Here is a 17,982-nt window from a genome sequence, read left to right on the forward strand (position 1 = left end):
GAAGTGAGAGTTTGATATGTCAGGTGAAACATAAAAGTAATTTAAATACAGTGTGAATGGTGATGCTGCCAATGTCTTGTATACATGACTGCAGACTATGGCGGAGGAACAAGCTAAAGTTTAACCCTGCCAAGACTGAGAAGTTGTGAGGTTTTGGACACATACACACCCCAAACTGGGGATATTTCATGTTTAATCTTCTTTGGAATGACAGACCACCAGCACCAGCACCACCCAAAGAACTGGTGCACAATTTGGAGATCTTCTTAGACTCACAATTGCTATTCAAGGAGCAGGTTGTAATGAGACAAAAAGCCCTTTATGTAACTCTATCTTCAGAACCATTTCCTTTCTTACATGGAACAGGAGGTCTTTCAGAAAGTCACTTGTGGTTTGTCTTTTGCATGTCCTACCACAAAGTGTTCTACATAATGTTGCCTTTGAAACCTACTTAGAAGCTGCAGCTGGTCCAGAATGCAACAGCAATTATTGGTATGCCTTATTAGGCCCATGTAATTTTTTTTTTTTGTCCTTCTTGAATTACTAATTCCCAGAATTCTGTTTGGTGCCATTCAAAGAATTAGCTTTCATCTATGAAGCCTTCATGGCATAAGACCTGGTTATGGAACATCATCTTTTGTAGCTGTTGTCAAGCCTGTACAATTGGTCAAAGTGAGCATTGGCATTCTTTATGTCATGCTACTTGATGGGACATAGGAAGTTCTCTGTTGTTGTACTTAAAAAGCAGGTATGGTAAAACAAACTGAAATAGGAGTACAAATGAATGGATGCCCAACAAATGTGACCTGAATTTAAAAATGAATGAACAGTGTAGAACAAGCATATGGTTTGAGAGACTGAATGAGGATCAAATTGCCAAGCAAATATATGAAGGAAGTGTGTATGGATCAGGAAAAAAAGGAATTATTGAGAAAATTGTAGTTGGATAGTGTTCCTCAAAAGAAGATTTAAAAAAAATTAAAAAGACTATATGAAATAGTATGTATGAGTTGCTGTAAACTAGATATAGTTGTATATCTTTTTATTTTTTTAAAATAATGACTTCTTTTATTTGCCTTACTCTGTGTTACTCTACTTCTGCTACTGTGCGTAATTTTGGTTACTACAAAAGAGGAAACCATCATGGGGTGTGTGTGTGTGAGAGAGAGAGAGATTAGGTATAGTCAGGGCTTTATCTGGAACTAAACACTTCTAATAAAACTGTATATACTTTTATACTGATCCACTGGGGAATCTCGGGGATCTTCCCCAATTTCCCAGTCAGATTGTTCATCTATTCTCCAAGCCATTTGCTTGCCCTGAGCAACCGTATTTTGACAATAACAGCAGAAAAATTCTGTTTATTAGGAATATACCTTATTTATGATGTTATGTATTATATTTTTATAACCTGTTTATTAATGCTGCAGGCTACAATTATGTCAGGGAGTACAGTGAGCCTGAATCATGATAACTCTCAAGTTCGCAGCCATCTAGGAAGACAAGCCAGCTTTCAGGAAAGAAGTACTTCGAGGCCACATTATAGCCAGACCACTCGAAGCAACACGTTGCCTTCAGATGTTGGGAGGAAGTCCGTAGCCCTTAGAAAAATGAAGCAAGAGATGAAAGAAATCATGTCTCCAACTCCTGTGGAGTTACACAAGGTAGTGACTTTTTGATTTCATCTTCTGGCTAAACGCTGCATTATTAAGAATAGCAAAGAAACGGCTCACCTGATATCTCTGCATATGCTACGAAAAAGTGTTACACTCTCATTCACAAACATCACATCCATTGTAATGGATAGATTTTGCATGAAATATATCCTGTCTTGAATATTTTATGTTGATCAATGGTCATCTGTATGTCATCCAATCAAGTAACTGAATATTAAGAAAATTGAAAAGATTTTCTATATATTACCCTGTTTTGACCTTTTTCTTGTGAGTGATCTGGAATTATTACATGAAATGGGTAGCGCTATAAAATAGATACAAGTAGTCCTTGACTTACGACCATAATTGAGCCCCAAAATTTATGTTGCTAAACGAGACATTTGTTAAGTGAGTTTTGCCCCATTTTACAGTCTTTCTTGCCACAGTTGTTAAGTGAATCATTCTGATTAAGTTAGTAACACAGCTGTTAAATGACGTCGGCTTCTCCATTGAATTTACTTGTCAGAGGGTCACAAAAAGTGATCACATGACCCCAGGAGGCTGCAACTGAACTAGTTGCCAAGTGGCTGAATTTTGATCACATGACCATGGGGATGCTGCAATGGTCATAAGTCTGAAAAATGATTATAAGTTATTTTGTTTTCAGTGATATTGTAATTTCAAATGGACACTAAAACTGTTATAAGTCAAGGACTACATATAAATAAATAGGCAGGCAGGCAGGTGCAGATTTTCCCCCTCTAAATGTAGCTGTGGATGTATTTCACTCGAGATATTTCCCAGCAAGGTCACATAATTGTTCATTATGAAACATGCAAAATAAAATAAAGAGAAATTGGTTAGTTGAGTAAACATGTTGATCCCATATTTGACTTAGGTATTGCACATGGTGATGGAATTTTGCAACCTCACCCTTGCCGCTTTCTCCCCCCACCCTCCCCAAAAAATATTCCTTTGCAGGACACAGAGATTAACGATGGGAGAAAGATAAAAGAGGGAGGGAGAGACTAACTGTTTTGATTTTCTTCTTCTGTGATGTAAAGCAGCACAACATAGAGCAGTGAAACATTTTCAATTCTGCAATAAATGTTGTGGGTGAATAATAGTTTTTATGCTACTACTCTGGTAGTATTCAGCTTAGACTAACCGTGAGATTATCTCCAATATAATCACAGGGCATATTAAATTAGCCCTTTGAACCAATGTTCGGTATTTTCTCTGCGTTGTATATTATTTGTTTGCCAATGTGCCACTTCAGCAAATATACTCCCCATTCTTAAATGCCTACAGTGATACTTCAGGTAAAATAATTAAATGGATAAACATACAAACAACTGAAATTGATTTAAATGCTCCGACATTCATTTTAATGGCATCTAAGCTCAGCATGCAACCAAATATTTATTCATTTATATTTTATATTTCTGAAGTGCACATATCCAACAAAGAATTGCAATTCCTATGGAAAAGATATTTCTGCTTGTATTCAAACAGGGAAGGAAACTATCCAAGATGCATATTTTAATCCAGAGCTCCCATGGGGAGGAGGGGGATGGTTCCACACAAGCAGCCACAAATGCTCACACAAATGGAGCATGCATGCACATGCTCACTCAGAGGTGGGCTTCAGCTGGTTCAGACCGGTTCAGGTGAACCAGTTGTTAGGATTCTCCACAGTTTGGCGAATCAGCAAATCCCACCACTGGCTGGTCCGCCCCATCCACCCGCCCTGCCCAGTCACTCCTCATCTCGCCCGATCTCCCGGTATAGATATTGCTATGCTCTTTTCTGGCTCCTTCACTTGCCTCGACCACGCCAGCTCTACGGGCCAGCCAGCTTGCCTGCCTTTGCCACTGCAGCTGCATCCCATGCAGTGTTCTCCCCGTGGCCCAACTGAACGGCCCTGATCTGCCTGAGCAATCCTGCAAGCAAGGCCTGAATCCCGGCCTAGCTGCCCCCAACGTGTCCCAGCCAGCTTGCCTGCCTTGTGCTGTGGCTGCATCCCACATGGCCTACCATGCAACAGCTGCAACCCAGCTCTCTACCTCAACTGCCTTCCTTCGCTGATCTCCACTCCTCCTCACTCGCCTAGACTAGATTCACCCAGCTACCTCAGCCTACTTCCACCCACTACTGACCTCGTGTGTCCCGAAGGCCTTGAGGAGCTCCAGACGTTCCATGCACTTCATCTGGCCTGAATGTCCTGCCCTTCAGATCCCAATGGGGCTAGCGCCTAGCAGCAGCTGTGCCACAAGACAGTGCGCAGATGTCCTGGGGCTACATGCATGGACTGCAGCAGGGCAGCAGTCTCGGCCCCAGCGTGGTGTTCCCCCAAGGTCTGCCCGCTGTCAGCCTTACCTTCGTGGGCAGCTGCATGTTGGCCATGTTGGGATATGAAGGGCAGGGTGTTTTGGCAGGTGGAGGTATGTGGAAGCTCTGGAAGGTAAGGCCGACACCGAAGGCAGGGGAGGGAGACCCACTGCACTTGGCCAAAGAGCCACCTCGAGCAGACACGGCAAGGTTCACTTGCCTTTTGTGCCTGGTGTGCTTGGCTTCTGTGCGGCCTCCGGACAACAACTGCCACCTGCTCACCTTCCCCTCCCCCTCAGGTCCCACATCCAGCCTGTACATGGGGGTACACGCCACCTTCGGGCCAACCTGCCCAGCAGGTGGGTGCCGGTCCTTGGAGGATCCACCGCACTGGGGCCGAGGCTGCTGCTCCACTACGGTGCATGCATGCAGCCCCAGGACAACCACCCACCCTCCCTGAGCACCACCGCCACCGGGCCTTTGTCCCATTGGGAACTGAAGGGCAGGGCACTCAGGCCAGAGAAGGTGTGTGGAAAGTCTGGAGCTCCTTGAGGCCTTCATAACAGATCAGGTCATCCAAGGCTTTGCTCCCCGGGAAGGGCTCCGTCGTGAAGGGCTGTGTGCCCAGACCAGGTGCTTTCACTTGGGCCTCCTGCCTCGCATTGGACAGCAGGAGAAGGCAGTGTGTGGCCAGGAAGGCAGTCTGCAGTTCTTGCAGCCAAAGCTGAGATGTGGCTTTTGGGGGGTGCATTTTGAAGAAGTGTCAAGAGAAATGCTAAAAAGGCAATCATTTTAGGATTAAATTCCAAATGAAATTGGGTCTTCAGGATAAGGAGGCATGAAGACCTTTCAACTGCAGGTTTCTAAAAATCTTACTAAAATGAATGTCTAGAGGCAGCTCTTTAACTCATTAGTCCAGAAGGAGCAAAAGAGATAGGATTCCAGGAATAGCTCAGGAATAACAGAATAACAGAGTTAAATGGAACTTTGGAGGTCTTCTAGTCCAACCCCCTGCTCAGGCTGGAAAATTGAGGATGCCAAAATCTGAGACAAGGGTCTGGAAAAGATGTCAGAATAACACTGAGAAGGGACTTTGGGGGAGACCCTATACTGGGGGTCAGCAACCTGCGGCTCTTTGGGCCCTCTGCTGCAGCTCCCTGTCATCCTGTCACGCCAGACGGATGAAAAAGCCGTCTTCCTGTTGCAAACGTGGCATGGTTGGAGCCTTAGTGAGGGAGTGAAGCATCCCTGCACTTGCCTTTGAGTGGCAACAACATTCCACGTTCAGCGCAGTACATTTGCTGTTGCCACCAGCAAAGAGGGCTGGGAGAGAATGGCAGGGGCAGATCTAGCGGGGTGAGGGCCATCCCCCAAGCCTGGCTTTCCTCCTCCCTGGGTGGAGGAGCCATGCATTTGCCATGACACTGTGCTCATACTCATAGCCTCATAGTATGTCCGCTGTTTTGCAACATATTATGCTTATGGTACTCCTCCAATCCAGCAAAGATGATTTAAAAAATGATATGATTAAACTGCAAAGACTTGTTCTCTTCTAGCATTTACCAAATTAAAAGTCAAGTAACTTATAATCTTGGTATGATCTCCCCTTAAGTATTCTAGATCTTGATGCAATTTTTTTTTCATTAACAGATTTTTTTTCATTAATATGTTGAAAAGGGGCAAGGAAAGGAAATGAGTGGAGAATACCAGAAAGAAACTATTGCTCATGCTTAGCCTATGAGAAAATGTGGGAAGATTAGGCAGAAAAGTATTTCTGAATTTTAACAAAGTCATGAGGAATTTCCTTATCCCTTAACAGATAACTTTATACAAGGATTCTAATATGGAGGACTTCGGATTCAGTGTCTCTGATGGCTTATTGGAAAAAGGTGTATATGTTAAAAATATTCGGCCAGATGGACCTGGAGATGTAGGTGGTTTGAAGCCATATGACAGACTACTACAGGTAGCGTGAAACATTACATAATTTTGAACTCAATTAATAGAAAGAAGTCGTTTAGTAAGTATAAGGGGTTATGTTAAGCAAGTTCAACATTCAGACATTTGAGGATATTCTATATGAAATTGTGCAAATGTAATTCTGCTTTCTCATTCACTTATTTTGTAAGCCAAATAAGGGAGAATGTACTTTGGAAAATTCCACTCTATCCATTAATAGGGTAGGTAACAGTGTCGTTAAATAACTTATAGAAAGGTGCTTTTTTGTCCAATATAAAGTAGATAAAATAATTTACCTATGAGTTGATGTTATTCAATGAAAAAAATGAAGAAAATGTAGAAAGGGAAGAGTGAGTAGGAGATATATATAGGATCATAAATATAGCCACTTAAAAGCGGGATTAATTTGAAGATTAACTATAGTTTAGGTGGAACTATTTTTCTAATGAATTTTAATCACTTTTGGAATAGGGCTCACATATCTTTTCTTCACTCACCTATCTAATTTTTGGTTCCTCTTACCTCATCTCCACTTTTTTCTGTTTTCCCTTTCTCTTATAGACCCTTTCCAATATAGCTATCCTTACCCTGCATCCTGTCTCAGTCCTATTTTTCCTTATTTTTCTGCTTTCTGCTAAAAGGAGGAGGAGATTGCTACAATGTATGTTTAGTTTTATGTGAGAAAACTGTGTGTGAAAGAGAATAGCTGATAAATGCAGGTAGAGAGAATTCTCCAAATTAAGTTTCTTATTTTAGGCAATTCAACTTAAATAATTCAACTATATCTGGCAGTTTTTGTAAAACATCAGGGGCCCTTTTGCAGTGGAAGTATATGAATGCTGCAAAGGTGTGAATGAGTAAGTGAATGAATGAATAAGGAAGGGAAGATGGCCATTTCTTGGGATTTTTATTGTTTTTTGTTCTTTTCTTTTCTTTTGGGAAATAGTCCTAAATAATTCTAAATTAGTATTATTTATGTAAGTACAGTGGTATCTGTTGCACAACTGCAACTGGGTATTCATTTTCTTTACACAATACTGCTAAATACCGTGACTTCTGAATCAAGTTAAATAGTATGGGGGGAAATCAAATTAAATTTATTAGCTTACAAAATTACATTCCGTTTAATTCATTCTCTTGCAAATATTTTCTTCTTTATTTCAAGCTCTTTGTTTATCTGCGTCTAAACTGTCTTATATTATCCTTCACCTAAAAAACACGTAAGACCATCTTTTATTGGTTTGCTTGACTTGTCTTCTTTTGTTGAAAAACATCTTTTTTTCCCTTTTCAGGTAAATCATGTTCGCACAAGAGACTTTGACTGCTGCCTTGTTGTACCCCTAATAGCAGAGTCCGGTAATAAATTAGAACTTGTTATTAGTCGCAACCCATTAGCTTCCCAAAAAAAAGGCTCTGAGCACCAGACTTTCTCAACAGGACAATGGAGCCATCCAAACAATGCTTTCCTTCAACAAAGCGGACATAACACAGGTTCAGAGATGAAATGGGAACCAATGAACACTTTATAGCCAAAAACTGTATCTGTCCAAGATGCTAAAGATTTAAATGGTGCTATTTTTTTTTAATACGTCTGATACACTGGAAACACAGACACTATCTAATGTTGAGAAGCACACAGGGAAGGTTCTGGTTATTTCTCAAGGCTTATTCTTTGCTGCTTTCTTCCCAATCGGGTTTTCTTCTCACTTTTTTATAACCACAAATAGTGCCATTTCAAGTTGAACTCCACATGCAAGAGAAAGCAATGGGGAAAATAACTGTTTTCATGTAGATTAATCAAAAGAAACATTGTAAATTAAACTGAGCTCTTTTCAACCCCCATCCAAGTCTCTAAAAAGAGTATCCCAGTTCTTTATTATCAAAGTTTATATTAAAAGATCAGCTAATTGAAGGAAGGAATATCAAAATATCACTATGCCTAAAAGATTATTGTATCATAGTTATTGTTTAATAAAGTGTGTATCTCTTACCTCTGCTAAACGGGGGGTGGGGGGACCAAAAACTTACTTGTTCTGCAATCATTTCAGCAAAGGTGCACACAGGATCCCAGGGGGTAAAACTTTAGATTCTGTTACAATATGATTTATTAGAAATTACATTATTCCCTATGCAATTATATACAATAAGATATGTCATGCAGCCTGTATGGATTTCTCACTTTTAGGTATTTGAAACGTATAATGATTTTTGTTTTAAAACAATTAATAAGGCTTATGGAAACAAGGTTTAATAAGAAAAACATTCAAGTAAGTTTTTTTCTTAACTGAATTCCAGTAGCAAAGTAATACTGATGCAAAAACATACAAACTACTGTGTTTAGGGAACACGTATATAAATAAACTTGTACAGCAACAAAGGACTCTTTTTAAAAATTAAGATAAATGAAATGTGAATTGATTTAAAGTATCTATTTAAATAGCTTTGTTGGAGCTCTCATTGACTCTGCCATTTTGAAAACTTAATTTTAAAATGTAAATATGTTTTACCCACATATTCCCAAATTCTGCCCTGTTTCTCATTCAAAGCAATAAAATGCTGCTAGTTGCTTTTGAGACCCACCAGCAGCTGCTTTGGTTTGTCCACTGTATTGTCTTGATAGTTAATGTTACTTAATGACTGGAAAGAAACCGGGTTTTTCTGTGATAACATTGAATCTTACCACAATTTTTTTGGCCTCTTTGAATTGTCAAAATACCCATAATATTCTTTTCTTCACCCATTAGAGAGCATGTTTCTATGCCCTATGCACTCACATGACATGTTCCCATATTTCAGCACTGCCAGAAAGAAAAAAATAATTTAAATGAAATTGAAATCCATATCATGAACCACTTAATACATATTTTTATTTGTAACAATGAGTATTAAACTAAAGTATTTTTGTACAAATTTAATACTTTAATAGCATGATATTTATCATCTATGTATGGTTTCTGGGAACTCAAGTTGTTAAAAATTTGTATGGAAAATGTAAAAAAATTAATAAACATATTTAAAGACAATAGTTTGGATCCCAAAACTAAAAACAGAAGAAAAAATGCGGAACATGACTTCTTTTACTACTATGGAAGAGTGGAAATGGGCAAAAATTGAGTCAAGGCAACTTGCAAAGGTGGAGCTGCAAACTTCATCATGAAGTGAAAAAAATATTTAGACAAGCAGCTTACATAGGGAAATATTTGCATAGGGAAAAAGGATTGTTTCACTATATCATCCAATCCAAGTTGTGTGATCATTATTTACCCCATGAAATTTTAAGATTTAGTGCAACAAATACAATTCATAAAAAGCACCTTCTTTTTTAAGCATTCAAGGAAATATATATTATATTATATGTTATATAATATTATGCCTTTATTTAGGAGGCTTTATATGACTTCCTTTCTTGGGCAATGACATTTCTCTAAAAAAGATGATGAGACTCCGGAAAAGTTCAGAGAAGAGCAACTAAGATGATCAAAGGCCTGGAGACTAAACCATAGAACGGTACAGGTTTGGGGTTTGGCTAGTCTAAAGAAAAAAAGATTTAGCATTTGACAGCAGTATTTCAGTATTTGAGAGGCTGCCACAAAGAAGAGGGGGTCAAAGTATTCTCCAAAGCACCAGAGGGTAGGACAAGAAACAATGGTTGGAAACTAATCAAAAAGAGAAGCAACCTGGAATTAAGGAGAAGCTTCCTAACAGTGAGGACAATTAACCAGTGGAACAGCTTGCCTTCAGAAATCGTGGGTGCTCCATCACTGGAGGTTGTTAAGAAGAGACTAGACAGTTATCTGAAATGGTACAGGTTCTGGTTGAGCAGAGGGCTGGTCTGTGGCCCCCTTCCAGCTGTATTCCTATTCTATTTCTATGCACAGTGTAACCAACTTAGTGTATTGCACTAGGCAACTTAGATTGACCAGTAAGAGGCAGTACCTGGCCAATTTCATCTTTACTTGGGACTGATCAGATAGAGTATTCACAAAGGTGCCCTGTGTATCCAAAGATGCCCTGTGTATCCAAATGCAATTCCCAGTAAAGAGTTTAAATTTCTAAAACTGTGGCTATGTATGCCTCAACAAAAGAACTGCTTCCTTGTAATATAAGTAAGTACACTGCAGGTAGCCAACATTGGATTATCAATTTTCAAGAGGTTATTTACTATTATGTTTTCTTTTTGCAAGCAAAAACAAATACCAAAGAACAGTGAAGTCACATTACAAGAGACCATTCATGGAAGCAGCTTTCAGTTAATCCCCAAGCTAATCAAATTATGCAATCATGATCATTATAAAACAAAAGATCATTTTCATCACTATATTATTTTTAATATAGTTCATTCCTTAGGCCAATGAAAATTGCCAAGATATAAAATTAATAGAAATACAACTGCCTCATCCAGGCTACTTTGAATGCAAAAGACTTCACATTATTTCAGGCATAGTTGATGGAAATTTATTTATTGCATCTGGAATATGCTACATGTGTCTATGAAATTGAAGTTTTGCCATAACACATTTGAATACTTCCAAACAACAGTTTTGCCTTTTTTTATTATAATTATTTTAATGAAGAGAATCCTCTGAAAAACTCAGATGAAAGAACCTGGTTAGGAGGAAGATGATTGACAAATATTTAGTAATATCTTCAAGACATTCCTACAAAATGTAAAAGGGCAATTATTATTCTTTCCTCTCCCTGGGGCAAATGTAGACATCCAACATGCCACTACAATTTATGTGAATGTTTTTAATAATAGTGAAGTCTTTTAAAAAGTTTATTTAAAGACAAAACTCATTCTTTTTTTTTAATCAAGTGGTCTATGTAATTTTTCACATTGTTTTTAAAGCTCTTATATGAAATCACAAAATATCTCATTTCTGTTGTGAAACAAACCACAGCAACCACAAAAAGATAAAGGGAAGCAGAATTCCTGATTGAATAATATACTTCTTATGATTGGAAGAATTGTACAATAATAATAGTCTTCAAGGTCAAACTTCAAATCTGTTCCAAGGAAAAAACAATTCTGAGATGTTAGTGAAACCAATTTTTTTTTAAAAAAAGACGTGTCTTAAGACCTGATTCTAGTTAATAAAAATAGTTTTAAATTATATGTATGCACCCTGTAGCAACCAACTTTCTCTGATTTTTGGTAACCTGATTAAAAATATTAAAGATCAGATAAGTAGGAAAAGTAGAGTGAGGGGACCAACATATTAAAAAAAGATAGGGTTAATAATGATTTGATTTGTTATGGGATACATCAATGTCTTCGTCATGCTGATAAGTCCTCAACTAAGACTAACCAAGATGCATCTGTTTTTTAAATGAACATTAAAAATATCTTCATTGCAATGCTGAAAATACATCAAAAGTTTCCTCTTCCTTTCCTGTCATGTTATTCTTGAGCATTGGAAATATGCTTAGAGGTGTGCCATTACTTTTAAGTGCTGCTCTGCTAATTCCTTCTCAAGAGGCTGAAAGACCAAGTACTTCACACATCTATAACAGAAAGATGGAAACATAGGGCTGCTGAATATGATAACAGTTAAAAGTTCCAACCATAGAAAGTGTTTTTATTTTTGAAGAAGGCAATGGGAAACCAAAAATCAATGCCATGAAAATTTCAGGGACTAATCCAGGCAGTCCCCAGAACTCAAAGCTGGTTTGAAGACACCAAAAAGAAAAGAAAAAACTCTGAAGCTAAGATATTTATTTGTTTGCTTTTTTGTTTGTTTATTTGTTTATCCAATGTATTAGCTGCCCATCTCCCATTCAAGGCAACTCTGATCAGATAGCAACTTATTTTCAGTTCTTATCTAGAGCCTATTTTTATTTCAAAGCACTATATTTACCAAAACCATCAGGCAATCAATATAAACTTTTCAAGACAATGCATAGAGGTTTTGCTAAGTGTAGTGCTTTCTTTGTACTTATTTTACTTGACAGAGAATCCTATAATTTTCTGTTCTTTGAGCTCTTTGTGTTTAAGGCCTTTTAGTTGGCTTAATAAATTTAAATTCAGGACAGAAGAGAATAACTCATTTAATTTTGATTCATTACAATGCTAAGGGTGGTGGGGTGGCGGTGGTTATGTGGGAATGTTTAGAGCCGAGGGAGTTCACTGTCCCTCAGATACCCGGGTGTGAGTCCCTTGGTGTGAACTGGGGCCCAGGGAGGCAGTGGGGCTTGCTGATTGTATACTTGGCTCCTCGCTATGCATCAGCAGCCCTGCCCGAGCTCCTCGAGCTAATCTCAGCGACGGCAGTTGAGACTCCCAGACTTTTGGTCATGGGGGACTTCAACTTGCCGTCAACGGGAGCGGCTTCCAAGGTGGCTCGGGAGTTCATGGCTTCCATGACAGCCATGGACCTGACCCAATTAGTGCAGGGCCCCACTCATGAAGGGGGCCACACACTGGACCTCATTTTTGTATCTGAACAGTGGACGAGTGATCTGGGAATAGGGGACTTAGTCATCACGCCCCTGTCATGGTCAGACCACTCATCCCTCCGGCTGGACTTCCCTGGCGCTATCCCCCACCGCGAGGAGGCGGAACCAGACTCTACAAGCTGGTACCGCCCCAGGCACCTGATGGAATCGGATAGATTCCAGACGGAGCTTGGGCCAATACCTGTAGCCTTGTCCTGCTCCCGCTCCGAGGACCTAGTGACTGCCTGGAAAAGGGCGACGACTGGGGCCTTGGACCGGGTTGCGCCTTTGCGACCTCTCCTGCGGCATCGACCCACCCGGGCTCCTTGGTTCACTGAGGAGCTAAGGGTGATGAAGCGCCACAGGAGACGTCTAGAGAGCAGGTGGAGGTCCTCATGCTCCGAATCTGACCGAACACAGGTAAGAGCCTATTTGCGGACTTACCTTGTGGCAATAAGAGCGGCCAAGCGCAGACATTGTGCTGCCCTTATTGCGTCTGCGGATAACCGCCCTGCCACCCTGTTTCGGGTGACCCGCTCCCTTTTATTGCAGGGGACGCGAGAGACACCCTTACAGGGAAGAGCAGAGGAGTTTGGGGAATATCTTCAGGACAAAATCGATCAGATCCGGAGCGGATGGACCTCCGTCAGTGGACCAGACGAGCCGTCAACAGCGAGTCTTGAGAGACCATTCTGGGAGGAGTTTGACTCTGTTGCCCCCGAGGATTTGGACAGGTTGCGTGGACGGCTACGACCCACCACATGTTCAATGGACCCGTGCCCCTCCTGGCTGGTACTGGCAGCCTGGGAGGTGACACGAGGCTGGCTTCTGGGCCTGGTGAACGCCTCTTTGGGTGAGGGTTACTTACCAACCGCCTTGAAAGAGGCGGTGGTGAGACCCTTGCTCAAGAGACCTTCGCTCGACCCAATGGAGCTAGCTAATTACCGTCCAGTCTCCAACCTCCCCTTCTTGGCGAAGGTTGTTGAGAATGTGGTGGCGCAGCAGTTTCCACGACACCTGGACGAATCTGACTATCTAGACCCACGCCAGTCCGGCTTCCAACCCGGACACAGCACTGAGACAGCCTTGGTCGCGTTGGTTGATGATCTCTGGAGGGCCAGAGATAGGGGTTGTTCCTCTATCCTGGTCCTATTAGACCTCTCGGCGGCTTTTGATACCATCGACCATGGTATCCTATTGCGCCGGTTGGAGGGGATGGGAGTCGGAGGCACCGTTCTGCGGTGGTTCGGCTCCTACCTCTCCGACCGGAAGCAATGTGTGTTGACAGGGGGGCAGAGGTCGTCCCTGAGGCCACTCACTTGTGGGGTGCCGCAGGGGTCGGTCCTCTCGCCTCTCCTGTTCAACGCATATGTGAAGCCACTGGGTGAGATCATCCATGGCTTTGGGGTTGAGTACCACCTGTACGCTGATGACACTCAGCTGTACATTTCAACCCCAAACCACCCCAACGAGGCTGTCGAAGTGATGTCCCGGTGTTTGGAAGCCGTCGGGGTCTGGATGGGGGACAACAGACTCAAACTCAACCCCTCCAAGACCGAGTGGCTATGGGTACCGGCACCTCGGTTCAGCCAGCTGACACCATCGCTGGCCATAGGGGGCGAATAAATGTCCCCTGTGGAGCGGGCGCGCAATTTGGGCGTCCTCCTTGATGCCCAGCTGTCACTGGAGGACCATGTGGCAGCCGTGGCAAGGGGGGCGTTCCACCAGGTTCGCCTGGTGCGCCAATTGCGCCCCCTACTGGACCGGAGTGCCCTGCGCACGGTCACTCATGCGCTGGTGACGTCTCGCCTGGACTACTGCAATGCCCTCTACATGGGGCTTCCCTTGGGACGCATCCGGAGACTGCAGCTAGTTCAGAACGCAGCCGCGCGGGTTATCATGGGGAGTACACGTTACTCCCACGTAACACCGCTCCTGCGCGAGCTGCACTGGCTACCTGTGGCCTTTCGGGTGCGTTTCAAGGTATTGATCACTATCTTTAAAGCGCTCCATGGCATAGGACCTAGATATCTGCAGGATCGCATCCTACCACACACGTCCCTGCGACCTATTCGCTCACACAGGGAGGGACTCCTCCTGGTGCCGTCCGCTAGTCAGTGTCAGCGGGCGACACCTAGGAGTAGGTCCTTCTCTGTGATGGGCCCAACCCTCTGGAATGACCTCCCCCCCGACATTCGAACCACCACCGACCTCCGTTCCTTCCGTCAAAAGTTAAAGACTCACCTATTTCAATCAGCTGGCCTGGCACTTTCTTAGTTTTACCTCCCGGGGGATTTATTCTAATTGGGTTTGGGTTTTTAATTGGGGATGTTTTTAGGGTTTTAGAATATATTTATTTCTTGTACAGCCTATCTCCTCCATCCAAATGTATTTAATTGTTTTATGATTGTATTTTTATCTGCATTGACTGTACACCGCCCCGAGTCCCTTTTTGGGAGAGGGGGCGGTCTAGAAATCCAAGAAATAAATAAAAATAAAATAATAATAAAAATTCAGATTCCCTCTTAGAATTTCCTAACTATTACTATTCCAATTCCATTGCCATATTTTGATTCCTTGAAAAGAAATCTTATCACAAAAGATGTGTAGGCAGCAATGGTCACTATTTGCAGAACTTGATGGTCACTATTTGCAGAACCATCCAGAACAAGTCTTATCAATGCCTGAATGGGACACAGGGCAAACACATTCCTACTAGTAAAAAATAAATATTGCTTAAATGTTATATACAGTACAATAAAAATAATCTTACCAACATTATTGGCATCTTCAATAATAGAGACTCAGCAACATTCGCATTATGCCAATAATAGCAATCATTTTTCCAGCTCCGAGGACAACTGTATTTTCCTCAGGACCCTGAAAAATGTATTGAGAAAGAACTCTCAAAACCCTTTCAAAATACCTTTACAATGAATTACTTTTCTGTCTATCTGTCAAAACTCCTTTCGTTTATATCCTCGCTAGAAGATTGACAGGCTACTGAGCTCAATCAGCCCATTTCAAGTCCACCTCTTCCCATCCAGCTCTGATGCTTCCATTGCTTTAGGCGTTAAGGATAATAGCTTGCAACTATTTTCTTCTTTGGGGAAGGTGAATGTTATGCTCATATTGGGAAAAACTGCTGTGAAGATATTGGAATGGAACAGTGGTGCATTCCTACCGGTTCGGACTAGTTCAACCAAACCAGAAGTTATTTGGCTGCCTGGGTCGCTGGAACCGGCAGCGACCCAGGCCTCCCATGCCCCCGAACCAGTTGTCCAGGTGGCACCGTAGGCGCCACCCCCTTGATTTTTTTCCTTCTGCGCATGCGCAGAACCATTTTTATTGCACTGCACATGCATGCGCAGTGCACATCAAACGTGCGTGCAAAGCACCCACAAGCGAATTGGCAGTAGTGATTGCCAGAACCCACCCCTGGAATGGAATCCACAAGCATGTCCAAAAGAGGATTTAGCAGCCCATTCACAGCTGTAATTAGGAAGCAATGCCTAATTGGTGCCCAATTAGAATGGGCATGTGTGCCAGAAAAAAGAAGTCAAAGCAGTGGTGGTTCATGTGAGCCTCTACAAACAGGAAAGTAGCTCTGAAGAACACAGCTCCTCTGGTGCATGGGGCTTCTGCTTCCATTCTCCGTGCCCCCTGATTGGCTTGTCCCTCCCTGATTGCTGGACAGCATCACTGGGCCTCTGATAAGACTAGCTAACTGCCAACCCTATGCAAGGACAGCAACCCTCATCAGATGGTTGCACAATATTATGGGAGCACAATAAAGGGGATACTATGTGGGCAATGTATTTTGCAATAATTCACTTAACTTCCATCTTAAGAATGGCAGGAAAACACACTGATTGGCCTATGAGGATGATCCTACAGTCTTTGTCTAAAATTACAACCTTTTCTTGAGTTACCAATCCCATTAATTTTTAAGCCTAGGCAGATAAAAGTCTGATTATTTCTTCACCTCCTGTTTGTATGAGCTTGATACTGACATAATCTTAATTGGGTTTTGTTTTGTTTTTTGCTTTAATATTGAGCACCAGACCTTTCATCATCTTCAATGGTCAATTCATTAGATGTGGTTTACTTCCAGTCATGAAAGTATTGATATTTCTCCCAACCATTTTCATTCCAATTTCTATTTCTCAATATACTGTATATTCTGCAAACGAGTTAAATAAATGACGATAGACAACCTTTGAACGATCCTTTCTTAATTTCAAACCAGTTAGTTCTCCCATATTTCATTTCAACCATTGCTTCCTCATCAGCATACAAATTCTTCAGGCAGATGAGATGATCCAATGCACCCATACTTCTGAACAGTATTTCCACAATTGTTTGTGTTCGGTGCTGTCAACACCCCCTTTATAATTTAAAAAGTAAAAAAAAATGATTTGAATTTTCTTGCCTTTACAATTGTCCATTGGTTACTCTAGAGCAGGGGTGTCCAAACTTGGGAACTTTAAGACTTGTGGACTTCAACTCCACAAGTTGAAGTCCACAAGTCTTAAAGTTCCCAAGTTTGGACACCCCTGCTCTAGAGACTCTTCTTTTTCTGAATCCTGTTTGTACAACTGGAAGCCTCATTCTGTGTCTTATTGGAATCTGGTTTGAAAAATATTGAGCATTGTCTTATTAGCATATGGGATAAGTGCAATTGTTCAATACTTTGAGCATCCTTCAGTAGAGCCTCTTTAAGTATTGGGAAATAAGTAGCTCTTTTCCAGTTCTCTGTTGAGTGCTGTGTTTTCTGTATTGGTTTATAAATCCCAAGAATAATTTTAACTGCATCACCCTGGAACCAGTTTGGTTGCTATTTATCAACATAGTTTTGTTGTTATTAATATTTCCAAAATCTCATTTCACTTTATTTTCAGAATGTCTGGCTGCAGTCAGTGATTAAATTTTTGTACTTATATTAATTTGGACATCTTTTTTGTATAGTTCTTCCCAATCTCTTGCTTGCACCTTCTTTGGAATGAAATGAAATGAAATGAAATTTAATTTGTTAGCCGCACCCTCTCCAAAAGGACTCGATATCTTTGATATCATTATCAGGTCCATTGTTACGTAACAGTTAAATAAATTTCTAATCCATTTTATTCAATTTTTATTCTCTTTTTTTTTTTTTGCATTGTTGATTTACCTCAGAGTTAGATCAGTTTAATTATGTTATTTTTTTCTTTTGTTTAAACTGTAATTTTATGAGAAAAGATTAATAATCTGAATTATAGTAGCAACATCTTGTTTTTGTTGACGGAATAGAACTTTTCATCTATGTATACAAAGCATGTAGATAATTTGATGGTGATACCTTCCATCCAATAATGTCTAAGTGTAGAGTCATCTTTTGTTGTGGGAAGAATGCATTTGTTATAGTCAATTAATTTTCTTGGCCAAACTTTTGTTCTCCTATCACATTTGATATTCTGAAAATAAATGTTCTCATGTGATATTTGATTTCCAATTTTAGCATTCCAGTATCAGCCAGTTTGGTGTGATGATTAATACATCAGACTAGAAACCAGGAGACAATGAGTTCTAGTCTCACCTTGGGCCTAAAGCCAGTTGAGTGACC

The 17,982-nt window shown here is 41.1% G+C and overlaps 1 protein-coding gene across 3 annotated transcripts in view; it reads left to right on the top strand.

Annotated features, from left to right (window-relative positions):
• The window catches only part of GRIP1 (glutamate receptor interacting protein 1), a 116,816-nt gene extending 107,802 nt beyond the window's left edge, over positions 1 to 9,014 (top strand). For all 3 annotated transcript variants that reach the window (XM_081957085.1, XM_081957086.1, XM_081957087.1), the window contains 3 exons: positions 1,431 to 1,664; positions 5,806 to 5,952; positions 7,238 to 9,014. In XM_081957085.1, the coding sequence (XP_081813211.1) occupies positions 1,431 to 1,664; positions 5,806 to 5,952; positions 7,238 to 7,474 (618 nt within the window). In that variant the 3' untranslated portion in view covers positions 7,475 to 9,014. The remainder of the gene's footprint in view (positions 1 to 1,430; positions 1,665 to 5,805; positions 5,953 to 7,237) is intronic.
• Positions 9,015 to 17,982: the final 8,968 nt, after the last annotated feature.

Source organism: Natrix helvetica (genome assembly GCF_964273705.1).
Source record: "Natrix helvetica genome assembly, chromosome: 6".
NCBI classification, from domain to species: domain Eukaryota; kingdom Metazoa; phylum Chordata; class Lepidosauria; order Squamata; family Natricidae; genus Natrix; species Natrix helvetica.